The following is a 15,097-nucleotide window of genomic DNA, read 5'->3' as shown; positions in this document are numbered from 1 at the left end:
TAGCTTTCAGAGTGCAGGCTGACATTTTATTCACTGCCAAACCCTACACTCTCATACAATTTTATTACATAATGCATCATTTCCAAAGAAACACGGCACCTTTGCCACTGGCATAATGCTTAAAGCATTTGTAAGAATAATAGCCATGTGAAGGCTCTCCTCTCGTGAATGTCAGAAGCACGGTTTTGTAATCCCTGTTGTGACTGAGCAGTCACCTGGATCGGCGCACGTACACACATCTATTCAGGCAGAACAGAGAACGGCGAGACTCCATGTTCCCCACAATCCTTCCGGACACATAGAAGAGTCTGAAATGAGAGAAGTCGTTTATACACCAAGCATAAAACCACACTGATCATTTGAACTTGGTGAAGTTTAATAAACTTTGTGAAATCTTCTGGTTGGAGTTCTCATCACTGGGAAACCACTTGCTGCTACTGAGGACGGCCCCATATGGAGAGCCTAAGGGTACACTTACCGGTAGAAACCGTGAAGATGGCTTTGGACTGTAATTGCCATTGAACAGTTTTGCACTCAAGTCTCCATCAGTGAACAGTTGATAACTTCGACAAAGCAGACTTCATGTTAAAACTGTAATGAATTTCCTGGTTACACAATTGCACTTTTTGACGATATAGCACACAATTATAGAAGGGAATTTATAATCGCACTAATCACATGGCCTCACCCAGATGAGGATGGGTTCCCTTTTCAATCTGGTTCCTCTCAAGATTTCTTCCTCATATTGCCTCTGGCATGCTCATTTGGGGATATTTATATATTTTAACATTTAATTAAATTTATATTGACTTGAACTGAAATGTTCAATAACCCAGTTGTTCTGATATAATCACCAACCAGAAAGAAACTTTCAGATTAAACTGATGGTAATTAATTTCATTTAATTAATGACTTGTTACACATTCATTAAAGAAAATGTCTCGCAAATAAACACATTGAGCTAAAAGTCGTTTTTTGTCTGTCCTTTATAAAAAAAAAAGCTGCATGTTGATTTTTTTTTTCTTTACAATATAACCACTAAAGTGATGAAAATAGACAGGACTATTTTTCGTCATGGAGGCCGCCATAACTCCATTGTATGTGATGTCATTTTCCACAAGCACAGCGGAGGTGTATAAGTGCATGCTATACTAGTGTCAGCAGAGCACAGTATCCTGTCAGGGATGGTTGGAGACAGATGTAAGTGCAGAAGATCTTTATTATAAAGGAAAGTGCAGCAGGCAAACAGTCCAAATTGGCAGGTGTACAGTGTCTTGCAAAAGTATTCACCCCCCTTGGTGTTGGCCCTGTTTTGTTGCATTACAAGATGAAATTAAAATGGATTTTTGGGGAGTTAGCACCATTTGATTGACACATGTCTACCTCATTTAAGGTGAAAATTGTTTTATTGTGAGACGAACAATAATTAAGATGAAAAAACAGAAATCTGGAGTGTGCATAGGTATTCACGCCCTTTTGTATGAAACCCCTAAATAAGAGCTGGTCCGACCAATTCACTTCCTAAGTCACATAATTGATTAATTAAAATCCACCTGTGTGCAATCAGTGTCACATGATCAGTCACATGATGTCTGTATCGATCCACCTGTTCGGGAAGGACCCTGACTCTGCAACACTACTAAGCAAGCAACATGAAAACCAAGGAGCACTCCAAACAGGTCAGAGACAAAGTTGTGGAGAAGTACAGATCAGGGTTGGGTTATAAAAAATATCCCAAACTTTGGATATCCCAGGGAGCACCATTAAATCCATTATAGCAAAATGGAAAGAATATGGCACCACTACAAACCTGATGAGAAAGTTGCCCACCAAAACTCTCAGACCAGGCAAGGAGGGCATTAATCAGAGATGCAACAAAGACACCAAAGATAACACTGAAGGAGCTGCAAAGATCCACAGTGGAGATGGGAGTATCTGTCCATAGGACCACTTTAAGCCATACACTCCACAGACTGGGGCTTTATGGAAGAGTGGCCAGAAAAAAGCCATTGCTTAAAGAAAAAAAAGAAAGAAGAAAACACATTTGGAGTTTGCTGAACAGCATGTGGCAGACTCCCCAAACACATGGAAGATTCTCTGGTCAAATGAAACTAAAATTGATCTTTTTGGCCATCATGGGAAATGCCATGTGTGCCACAAACCCATCACCCTGAGAACACCATTCCTACAGTGAAACATGGTGGTGGCAGCATCATGCTGTGGGGATGTTTTTCATCTGCAGGGACAGGAAAGCTGGTCAGGACTGGAGGAAAGATGGATGGCACTAAATACAGGGCGATTCTTGAGGAAAACCTATGAGTCAGCCAGAGGTTTGAGAATGGGACGAAAGTTCACATTCCAGCAGGACAATGACCCTAAACATACTGCTAAAGATACACTGGAGTGGTTTAAAGGTAAATATTTAAATGCCTTAGAATGGCCTAGTCAAAGCCCAGACCTCAATCCAATTGAGAATCTGTGGCATAACTTGAAGATTGCTGTACACCAACACAATCCGTCTAACCTAAAGGAGTTGGAGCAGTTTTGCCTTGAGGAATGGGCACAAATCTCAGTGGCTAGATGTGCTAAGCTAATAGAGACATACCCCAAGAGACTTGCAGCTGTAATTGCAGCAAAAAGTGGCTCTACAAAGTATTGACTCTGGGGGGTGAATACCTATACACGCTCCAGATTTGTTTGTTTTTTTCATCTTATTTTTTGTGTCACAATAAATAAAAACAATCTGCACCTGTACAGTGGTAGGCATGTTGTGTAAATCAAATGGTGCTAACCCCCCAAAAATCCATTTTAATAACAGCTTGTAATGCGACAAAACAGGACAAACACCAAGGGGAATGAATAGTTTTGCAAGACACTGTATATTGTGAACAATAAAACAGGCAAAAGGTCTAGCGAGGCGCAAACAGAATATTATGGACAGAAGCAGGGTCAAAAACGAGGAACAGGAATCGGAAACCAGGAACTCAGTCAGAAAACAAGGCTTGGTAATGTGTCACGACAACACAATACCTCGCAAAGCAAGTGCATTCTGAAGTCCTTATTTAGGCGTACTGATTATGCCTTAATCCCATGTAGGTGTGTGTCATTCTTGGAGCATGCGCTGACCAGAGCGTGCCTGAGAGTCCTTTTGTTGTGACAACTAGACTATAGTATTATAATATGGTCTAGCGTGACGTCTCGGTCAATTTATTTGCATTTCTCCACAAAAATTATGGCAATGAAGTATTAGGAAAAACATAGTGGCTAGTTTATTGCCTGGCTTATTTAAAAAAATATATATTTACCTGCTTATCTTCCATCCATTTGATGCATGACATCATGCTGAATCCTACGTCACGCAGCACCACCCTTGTTTTCGTCTCCTAATACATCCATATATCCATACTGGCTAATCCAGTATGGCCGTGCCTGGGGAAATGGTTCAACGGACTGATGTTACAACTTTAACATTTTTTATTTTTAAAGCTAAAGTCTGCTTAATTTTTTTTGTCTAGAGCATCTTGTATTAATGTATAATGATGACATAACCCTGTGACTTCAAAATGACCTGGTTAATCGCTTTAATTAATACACACAAGGATATTCCAGATTCTTTAAGAATAATAACTGTGTCTGTCTCTCTCTCTCTCTCTCTCTCTCTCTCTCTCTCTCTCTCTCTCTCATATGTGTGGTGTCTCAGAAGTGCAAGCTGATTGAAACCGCTGATCAGGACCTGACAGATTTCACTAAGTGTTTAGCCCTCATGCTGGAGGAGATCAAGAAGCGAAGAGTGCCGGTACGTCTTGCTCTCATCTAGCCAAGCTTCTCCATCCTCAGCCCTCTGAACCCACTTTCAAAATCTCACCAGGTTGCAGAAGCAGGTTTGCCTTCATCCCAGCTGCATGCTGTGAGGGGAAAAAAGGTGTAGTCAGTGTTCATCATTCACTGTCTAATATGGCTGCCCATCCTGCAAAACATTTGACAGCTTGAGAAAATGAAATATTTCAGCAGCATGAAATAAACGTGATGAACTTTTCATACACGAGGAGATAAAGGGTGTTTGCACCACTACTTTCCTCATACCTCTGTGTATCTGAGCTGTCAGATTAACACGCGTGTGAATTCACATCCTGCTCATGCTGTCAAGGTGTGTGTGCGTGCACGCACGTGTATGTGGCTCTGGACTTTGACAGCTTGTCTAAAGGACATCGACCTGCTGACCATCGCGCACTCTCACTCTGGTGCTTCCCCAGTGTATCAGACGTCAAACATACACACACACACGTCTGACTTTCCCCTTTTTTTTTTTCTTTTTCCTTCTAGCCTTACAGGATTTTTGCCCCACTCAGTGTGTTTACATGCACATAGAGAAAATCGAATTTCTGCCGTTGCTCGACTGAAATCGAAGTTCTAAATGGCATGTAAACACCTTAGCTCGGCTGAAATCGAACCCAACTTGATTTCTCGCAATCGAGCTACACGACCTAGATTATGCGATTTTTGCCGAGCTACTTAGTGCATGTATACCCTATCGAGCTACGGAGTCGAGCCGCTTACTTCAGCACTGCCCCTTCCGGAAGTGACGAGTGACGAGACCACAAGCGGGAAACACAACAGCCTCGGTCGGCATGACAACGAATCATGACAACGGCATGAATCTTTTCTTTTTGTGGCATTGTTTGCACTGTTAAAATTTAGCTCACTTACTGCATCACCAAATACATCTGTACAGCTGTTGCATAGCTGTGAATTGTGTACATAAACAAGTCATTGTATTTGTGTGTGTGTGTGTGTGTGTGTGTGTATATATATATATATATATATATATATATATATATATATATATATATATAAAATGTCCAACATCTGAAGAATGTCAATAAAAACAAAACAATTGAACTGCGTGTTTATTAAGACACAAGTTAAATTGTAAGCAAAAAAAAAATTTTTTTTGTAAGCAAAAAAATGGACTTTAGAAAAATATACAATTGTGCAAAATAAGTTGTCTTACAAAACAGTGGTCTGCGCAGGACAGTTTGTTTGTAGCCATACAGTCTGTTAGAGCAAGCCTAACAGCTTGAACACGGAACTGCCAGTGTTGCCAGATTGAGAGGTTTTAAGTGCATTTTGGCGGATTTGAATATGTTTTGGCCTGGAAAACGTCAGCAGTATCTGGCAACACTATAGCTCTTCTTCATGACGACAACCGGAAGTGTACCAACACGATGGGGCGTGTAGCGCCACCTGTGGCTCGGGTGCACAATGCACCTTACACAATAGCTCGATTTCACAGTTGCATGTAGGATTGGATTTCTCTGGCACCCCTGCTGGGACCCTTTGCTCGATTACCGACAGTAGCTCGATTTGGATGTGCATGTAAACGTACTGACTGTGTGAGAAAGTGAGGCCCAAAAACAAATACACGTTCATTTTGAGCTTTCTTATTACTGCTGTTTTTTTTCTTCTTCCATGTGTCTGTATTTCTCTGTTCTCTCTTCACCTGGTAATAGTTTCTTGGGATGCTTTACTATAGTAACAACTAATTTACAGGGAACTGTATGGTGTATGACACATTCCCAAATACACACATTATTATTTGCAGGCACTAATTGGGTACTAGAGTTCAAATACTCAGGACTCGTACCAAACATGTCAGTAAATCTACAAACCTATCTGCTGTTGCGTGGGCGGCACGGTGGTGTAGTGGTTAGCACGGTCGCTTCACAGCAAGAAGCTTCCAGGTTCGAACCCAGCGGCCGGCGAGGGCCTTTCTGTGTGGATGTTCTCCCCGTGTCCGCGTGGGTTTCCTCCGGGTGCTCCGGTTTCCCCCACGATCCAAAGACATGCAGTTAGGTTGACGTGGGGTGGCCTTGGGCTGAGGTGGCCTTGAGCAAGGTACCTAACCCTTGACTGCTCCCTGCCCACTGCTCTGGGTGTGTGTGTGTGTGTGTGTGTGTGTGTGTGTTCACTGCTTCAGATGGGTTAAATGCAGTGGATGAATTTCACTGTGCTTGAAGTGTGCATGTGACAAATAAAGGTTTCTTCTTCTTAAAATGTATCCAACAAAGGTTCTCGAGGGTTACATGGAAGGGACTAGCACCTGGCAAGTAGCTGATCAGATGTTTGTGTGCTTTGTAGCCCGTCTTTAACCTGGGTAAAGGAAGTATACTTGAACACGGATCTAGAATTTTTTTTTCCCTCCGTTACACCCTATCGTCAGGAGATTGTAGGTTTGATATCCTATTGATATATCTCTTATCTGTTGCTGGAAGCCAAGAGTCTAGCCTTTACTGCCTCTGGTTATTAGCTGTCATCTGGGAGAGGGGGGAGCGCTAGTTTGTGGGTGGGAATTGGCAAATGATCAAATTTGGTTGGGGGTGGGGGAGGGCATACATCCTACATGCATTATGGCCACCTCCTGGGCAACAGCCAGAGGAGTGTGAAGGTCACCGTCTACCTTGGACAACTTACTTGGACTGAATGATCCTTCATTGCAACCCGGTATTGTGTTCAAGTAATCCTCAAGTTCGGTGGAATACGATATTAAGACTCAAATGATTCTCATCCCGAAGAGAGTACAGTATCAGCGTTTTGAGTAATTCTCACCTTCAATACAGGGCTGTATCAGTATATCGAGCGATTCTGCTCAAGGCAGTATCAAGCCTTGACACCTTTTAGTGATTTTCAGGCCAAGTTTACATTAGACCGTATCTGTCTCGTTTTCTTCGGGGATGCACTGTCCGTTCACATTAAAACGCCGGGAAACGGGAATCCGCCAGGGCCCACGTATTCAACCCAGTTCGTGTCTGGTCCGGTGCTGTGTAAACATTGAGGATACGCGGATACGCTGTGCTGAGCTCTAGCTGACGTCGTCATTGGATAACGTCACTGTGACATCCACCTTCCTGATTCGCTGGCGTTGGTCATGTGACGCGACTGCTGAAAAACGGCGCGGACTTCCGCCTTGTATCACCTTTCATTAAAGAGTATAAAAGTATGAAAATACTGCAAATATTGATGCAAATACTGCCCATTGTGTAGTTATGATTGCCATCCTTCCACTTGCAAGTGGTGAGTGACTTGCGCATGCCCGATATGCACTGGGATCACACACACAGCGGCTCAGTCCCGAATCACTGCTCGCGCGCTCTGTGAGCTGCGCAGGGCCGGAGTGCGCACCCTCCAGAGGGCACTCGCTGTTCAGGGTGGAGTGATTTGGAGCGCAGGATGCCTGCGGAGCCGAGCCGCTGAGGAGAAATTTACATATTACACATTTACACATTTCAACTTACGTGCCGTCTATCCGTGTATTGGCGTTGCTGTGTGCACGCGAATCGTATATTGGTGTTGCTGTGTGCACGCTAATCGTTTTTAAAAACGTTAATCTGATGATCCGCTGATACGGTCTAATGTAAACCCCACCTCAGTCTCAAAGTATCATGTAGCACTATTCAACTCAAGTGCTGCCCATTGTCTGGCAAGGTATGCCATCATGATGTTTTGAACTTTATTTATTTTATTTTTTTTTGTGATGCATAGCCTAATACAGTGATTCTCAAACTGTGGTACGCGTACCACTAGTGGTATGCGGGCTCCATTCTAGTGGTATGCCAAAGAATCACTTAAATTTTATTTATATTTAATTAAAAAATAAAATAAAACGTGAAATACTATCCATAATATCCAAATGGATGAAAATATCTTATCAACCGATGACAAGAAAATGAAAGGAGATACAAATTAAGTTAATAATTTTAAAAAGTTTGCAAGTGCTTCTGGGTAGCCATACGTAGCGTACGTACGCATTCCCGCCGGTTCCGCTGACAGACGGTTATCCGCCATTGATAGACTAGGCTGTGATGGGAAAAGGTGGAGGTGGCTTTGCTAATTATGACGAGTACGACAAAATTACTGTCGTGGCTTAAATCCGCGAATGGGAGCGTGGATCGGGGAGAGGGAGAACTGAAGAGGACGTGTGTGAGCCGAGCGCAGATGCTAACGACAGTAGCAAAACCAGCCCCAGAACTGCTAGCAAACGGCAGAAACCAGTGAGGAGGAAGTATGACGAAAAATACATAAAACTGGGATTCATTTGGAGCGGGACAGAGGAGCTGCCCAGGCCGCAGTGTGTTGTATGCGGGGACGTTCTGAGCAATGAGTCCATGAAACCATCGCATCTCAAACGGCATCTTACAACCAAACACACAGCACTAAAGGACAAACCAATGGATTTTTTTTTTTTTTTTACGAAAACGTGATGAACTGAAGCAGTCCAAGTCCACCATTCTGTCCTATGGTACACCTGTAGCCAAAGCACAGGAAGCTTCATATCGTGCCAGCCTCCTGATCGCCAGAGCCGGTAAGCCGCACACAATCGGGGAACTGCTGTGTTTACCATTAGCCAAAGAGATGACACGTATCATGTGTGGAGAGAAAGCTGCCAACTTGGTGCCGCTTTCAAATGACACCGTGTCAAGGAGAATAAACGACATGGCTGACGATGTTAAAAAGACACTGATTGAGCGCATTAAGAGCAGTAGATATTTTACCATACAGCTTGATGAGACTACAGATGTTGCAGATTTGGCCAATTTATTTGATTCATTATTTAAGTACAGTGTTTTATTTTCCTATATTTAAACACAGTGTTACTGTTCAAAGTACTGTGTGTAATGTTACAGTGGCCAACAATATTAAATATACTTGTTAAATAAAACCTCCGCCTTGTTTTTAATGAATACTTAGGCCTACTACGCTACTGTATTTTAATGTTGGTCATTATGGTGGTACTTGGAGAGCCAAGTATTTTCTGAGGTGGTACTTGGTGAAAAAAGTTTGAGAACCACTGGCCTAATACATAGCATTAGTTAAGAAGAAAGGGTGGTTTTGGAAGTACAATGGAATGCTACTTGCATAACAGGCTTTAGAAGTGAACAGAGGACACCTGGATCACTCGGGTTGACCAGAATAGCCAGAGGATGAGCCAGCACCTGGAAGGAACCCGTTTATAGACTACCCACGTGAGGTCATGTTCATGAGCTGACAATTTTGCTGTTGATATTTATCTAGATACAGGAAAATCCGACTATTTCAAAGGTCATCCTCTATTCGATCATTGTGCAAAATGTGGCCAAATTTCTATTTATTAAAATATAGCGTTGTTATTTACAAGTCTCTTCATGCTCAGGTTGAATTTGTTGCAGTCAGTGAAGAAGATAAGAAAGAAAATCAGTCGCAGTGAAACCCAGAGGCCTCACATCACGATTTGTAATTCAGATTCAGAGTCATTTCCCTAAATGTCAATGTAATTACCCCACCACTGTAATGCGTACAATTTGTGTCAGGGTCTCATAACAGTTCGCTCTGGGGGTACACTTTTAGAGAGCTCGGAACACAAGAACATCAGTCACAAGGATCAGCTTGGATGAAGTAATCACAGCACTTCTGCCAAGTTGATGATTTTCCTCTCCTCACCTTGCAATATTCTCACGAGAGAGAGAGATCGTTTTGGAATAAAAAGGGTATCAGTGCTTAATGTGCTGCAGGACAGGAGTTTTGGATTGATAAGAGAGCATCCATTAATGGCCCATTTGGTTCTTCTTTTTGGCAGGTGGACACCATCGTCACGCTGGGAGGCTTAGGAGGGAGATTTGATCAGATCATGGCTTCCATAGAGACACTTTTTCACATTCAGAAGATGTCCGAGATCCCAGTGGTGGTCATCCAGGGTTCCTCTCTGGCCTGTCTGCTCCGAGAGGTAATTACTCCTTCGATCTTTGAAACATACTTGTAGCTTAGTGATTTGTCTAAAATGGAGAATAGCAAAGAGTTCAGCAAGAGCACTTTTTCAGCTGTAGATGATTTCTCACGGTCACCAGAGTCATCAGTCATCCAAACTTGATGTATAAAGACCGAATTGCATTCTCAAGCTGCCTGAAGTAACGACATTACAGCACTGAATAACCCCAAGTTGGTAAAACACACTTACAAAAAAAAGTGCCAATCATACTAAAAGTGCCAGCTTGCATAAATTCCACCCTATTCGAAATGATTAAGAACCATTTTTATCCCCCGCTGGCTGAAAGGGCCGAAGGGGGATTATGTCATGGCAATGTCTGTCCGCCCGTCTGTCCCGGGAAGGGTGCTCACCTTCTGAAATCAACTCCTCTGACAATTTTTGGAGGAATTTCGTGAAACTTGACGAGGCAAAATATGTCGGTAGTATGCATATTGTAATTTAGTTCAATTCGGTCACATTTTTACCAGAGTTGCAGCCCTTGATTAACAAAATTATACTTTGACAGTTTCATGAGTGTGTCTCTTCCTTCTGAAATCAACTCCCCTTACAATTCATCTCATCTCATTATCTCTAGCCGCTTTATCCTGTTCTACAGGGTCGCAGGCAAGCTGGAGCCTATCCCAGCTGACTACGGGCGAAAGGCGGGGTACACCCTGGACAAGTCGCCAGGTCATCACAGGGCTGACACAGACAACCATTCACACTCACATTCACACCTACGGTCAATTTAGAGTCACCAGTTAACCTAACCTGCATGTCTTTGGACTGTGGGGGAAACCAGAGCACCCGGAGGAAACCCACGGGGAGAACATGCAAACTCCGTACAGAAAGGCCCTCGCCGGCCACGGGGCTCGAACCCGGACCTTCTTGCTGTGAGGCGACAGCGCTAACCACTACACCACTGTGCCGCCTCCCCTTACAGTTGTTGGAGGAATTTCACGAAACCTGGCAAAAGGCCTTATGTCGGTAGTACGCATGTTGAAATTTTGTTCAATTCAGTCGTAATTTCCCAGAGTTGTGGCCCTTGATTAACAACCTTGTATTTTCACAATTTCATGAAGGTGCGCTCGCCTTCTGACATCAACTCCTCTCACAAGTTTTAGACGAATTTCTCGAAGCTTGGGTAAAAGGCCTTGGTAATACGTAGGTTGCGATTTAATTTCGTTTGTGAAAATTTTCCCAGAGTTTTGACCCTTGATTAAATAACTTGCATTCTGACACTTTCATGAGGGTGTACGTTCTTCTGAAATCAACTCTCACAATTTGTGGAGGAATTTCACCAAACTTGGCAAAAGGCTTTGTTATATGGCAGTTATACGCATATTGAACTTTTTTTGTTTAATTTGGGTAAATTTTTACCCGCATTATGGCATTAACATACTTGTACTTTGGCAATTTCATCAAGGTGTTCTTGCTTTCTGAAATCAACTTCCCTCACAGTTTTTGGAGGAATTTCATGTAATTTGGCAAAAGATTTTTATCCCCTGCTGCCCAAAAGGCCCAAAGGGGGATTATGTCGTGGCAAGTCCGTCTGTCTGTCCATCCGTCCCAGAAAGGATTCTCACATTTTGAAATAAACTCCTCCTCCTCCTCCTCATAATTTTTGGAGGAATTTCACGAAACTTGGCAAAATGCTGTTATAAGACAGTAATACGCATATTGCAATTTCGTTTGCAACTTATTGTAGAGGGGGATCTTGTGCTCTCGGAGCACTCTTGTTTCCTTAACCAAGGGGTACGTTATTTACAAACAAGTTGCTACTGTATAGCAAGACACACCCCTAGTGCAGGGCATATACATTCTAGAGAGCATTTAACTGGACGAATAGTCCAACAGTACAAGATGAATACAGGATTAATAAATTTCCAAGACGTGATGAACAATAAAACCTAAAATGGAAATATCTCGAACTGTTATTTTTGAGATGGTGATATTACTATACAGGAGACATCTCTGAAACACATGAGCAAATGATAAGATTTTGTATCATAATATTTTCATCATGATTAAGTTTCTTGTTGCACTTCATAAATGTATTGATGCCCCCCCTCCAAAAAAAAAACCTCCCTTGAGATTATAGGTATTTATTTGTACTCGCATGCTTCATTGTTCTTATTGTTCTCCACTTTTCACATTTTTATCATCAAAATTTCATCAGTTCACAGACAAGGATGAATCATCTTTGTAGTTTCAGTTACATATAAAAGGTGATAATTGGTGTTAAACCAAGAGATATCTTGGCAGTTTCTCAGGGTCTTGGTGTGCATGTGATTGTATGTGCATTTAGCTTTTGTGCTAATTGGGATCAGCACACAGTTGAATGTTACTCTAAGAACAATAGCACTTTTGGTTGTGTTAAACAGCAGGAATATTCAGGTGGGTGATGCTGCATTGCTGATTAAGTCACACATTGTCTATAAGAAGCGTTCATCAGACACAAAGTTAAAAAAAAATATATTACTCTATGGGCATTTTACTATAGTGGAAGAATTACTGGTGATTACAACCCCGATTCCAAAAAAGTTGGGACAAAGTACAAATTGTCAATAAAAACGGAATGCAATAATTTACAAATCTCAAAAACTGATATTGTATTCACAATAGAACATAGACAACATATCAAATGTCGAAAGTGAGACATTTTGAAATTTCATGCCAAATATTGGCTCATTTGAAATTTCATGACAGCAGCACATCTCAAAAAAGTTGGGACAGGGGCAATAAGAGGCTGGAAAAGTTAAAGGTACAAAAAAGGAACAGCTGGAGGACCAAATTGCAACTCATTAGGTCAATTGGCAATAGGTCATTGACATGACTGGGTATAAAAAGAGCATCTTGGAGTGGCAGCGGCTCTCAGAAGTAAAGATGGGAAGAGGATCACCAATCTCCCTAATTCTGTGCTGACAAATAGTGGAGCAATATCAGAAAGGAGTTCGACAGTGTAAAATTGCAGAGTTTGAACATATCATCATCTACAGTGCATAATATCATCAAAAGATTCAGAGAATCTGGAAGAATCTCTGTGCGTAAGGGTCAAGGCCGGAAAACCATACTGGGTGCCCGTGATCTTCGGGCCCTTAGACGGCACTGCATCACATACAGGCATGCTTCTGTATTGGAAATCACAAAATGGGCTCAGGAATATTTCCAGAGAACATTATCTGTGAACACAATTCACCGTGCCATCCGCCGTTGCCAGCTAAAACTCTATAGTTCAAAGAAGAAGCCGTATCTAAACACGATCCAGAAGCGCAGACGTCTTCTCTGGGCCAAGGCTCATTTAAAATGGACTGTGGCAAAGTGGAAAACTGTTCTGTGGTCAGACGAATCAAAATTTGAAGTTCTTTATGGAAATCAGGGACGCCGTGTCATTCGGACTAAAGAGGAGAAGGACGACCCAAGTTGTTATCAGCGCTCAGTTCAGAAGCCTGCATCTCTGATGGTATGGGGTTGCATTAGTGCGTGTGGCATGGGCAGCTTACACATCTGGAAAGACATCATCAATGCTGAAAGGTATATCCAGGTTCTAGAGCAACATATGCTCCCATCCAGACGACGTCTCTTTCAGGGAAGACCTTGCATTTTCCAACATGACAATGCCAAACCACATACTGCATCAATTACAGCATCATGGCTGTGTAGAAGAAGGGTCCGGGTACTGAGCAACAGAAGATACGACAAAAAAGACCTAAGACAGTTGAGCAACTAGAATCCTACATTAGACAAGAATGGGTTAACATTCCTATCCCTAAACTTGAGCAACTTGTCTCCTCAGTCCCCAGACGTTTACAGACTGTTGTAAAGAGAAAAGGGGATGTCTCACAGTGGGAAACATGGCCTTGTCCCAACTTTTTTGAGATGTGTTGTCATGTCATGAAATTTAAAATCACCTAATTTTTCTCTTTAAATGATACATTTTCTCAGTTTAAACATTTGATATGTCATCTATGTTCTATTCTGAATAAAATATGGAATTTTGAAACTTCCACATCATTGCATTCTGTTTTTATTTACAATTTGTACTTTGTCCCAATGTTTTTGGAATCGGGGTTGTAGATATTCTCTTGCCTTAATTTGACCTTTGGCATTAAATAATGATATGAGTCATGTGTGACCCTGTGGCACAGTTTATAAACATAAGTAAATAAATTTATCACATGATGGACCTGTGTGCATGCTCTTTAATAAAACCATTGGGAAAAGTCACGTGACTGGGCAGATACGGATTTTTGAATCTGGTTCGGAAAAAGCCGTATGCGGCCCCAGACCCGTTTTTTCTCGCTTCCGCCGTTTTTCATTTTGCTCCGAATTGTTACTTTGAAAAATGAGTGACACAACTGAACACAGTGAAAGCGAATTTTTATTATCCAGATGATTTCTCAGACACAGACCTAATTGAACAAGCTGAAATTGTCAAGGAAAATGAAAAAAAGGTACTTTTCAAGCAAAGAAATTCACTTGTTTATACAAGGACAAGAAGAAGAAAACATGCTGTCAATCAAATAAAAATGTATTCGCTTTTCGCACACCATTGTTCATTGCTTTCCACTGTGTAAACTTTGCCCAGTCATGCAACTTTTCCCGATGGTTTTTATTAAGAGTGCACGCACGGGTCCGTATGGGCCATATGATAATAAAGGTGATTCAGCATATAAATGGTTTGCTGTCAATCAAATAAAAATTGATTGGTTTGTTTTTCGCACACTGTTGTTCATTGTTTTCCACTGTGGATGTTAGTTAAAAAGGTCATATGATAAAATGCTTATCGACTGAGTGGGAGGGCTGGACGGGAAAATATTTGGCTTTCTGTCATTTGTAGGGACTCCGCTGTGCTTGGTCCGTACGTCTTGACCGCAAGCCAAATGTTTTCTTGTCCGGCCCTCCCACTCAGTCAATAAGTACATCCATCCATCCGTTTTCTACCGCTTATCTGGGTCGCGGGGGTAGCAGCCTAAGCAGAGCTGCCCAGACTTCCCTCTTCCCGGCTACCACCAGCTCTTCCGGGGGAATACCAAGGCATTCCCAGGCCAGCCAAGAGATATAAGCGTGTCCTGGGTCTGCCCCGGGGTCTCCTCCTGGTGGGGTATGCCCAGAGTGCTGGGCAATAAGTACTTTATTAAACTTTGCCATGTGTTGTCGTCTCACTATGAGGTTAGTGCTGTGAAGATCTTAAGCACAGCGCACTGTGTGTGTGAGCATTAAACTGTGCTGGGCTCTGGACCTACAGGACATTCGCTAGTGAAATTAAAGCTGAAGCAATAGAGATTTTCCTCACTGGTGTGTATCGGTGTGTTTATG

General features: G+C 42.2%; 1 protein-coding gene across 5 annotated transcripts in view; it reads left to right on the top strand.

Annotated features, from left to right (window-relative positions):
* Positions 1-15,097, top strand: part of tpk1 (thiamin pyrophosphokinase 1) — an 86,797-nt gene that overhangs the window by 64,803 nt on the left and 6,897 nt on the right. For all 5 annotated transcript variants that reach the window (XM_060899927.1, XM_060899928.1, XM_060899929.1 and 2 more), the window contains exons 6-7: positions 3,701-3,796; positions 9,611-9,757. In XM_060899927.1, the coding sequence (XP_060755910.1) occupies positions 3,701-3,796; positions 9,611-9,757 (243 nt within the window). The remainder of the gene's footprint in view (positions 1-3,700; positions 3,797-9,610; positions 9,758-15,097) is intronic.

Source organism: Neoarius graeffei, chromosome 19 (genome assembly GCF_027579695.1).
Source record: "Neoarius graeffei isolate fNeoGra1 chromosome 19, fNeoGra1.pri, whole genome shotgun sequence".
Lineage (NCBI taxonomy): Eukaryota > Metazoa > Chordata > Actinopteri > Siluriformes > Ariidae > Neoarius > Neoarius graeffei.
Note: the sequence above shows the minus strand (reverse complement) of the source record. Positions and strands in the feature narration are given on the sequence as shown.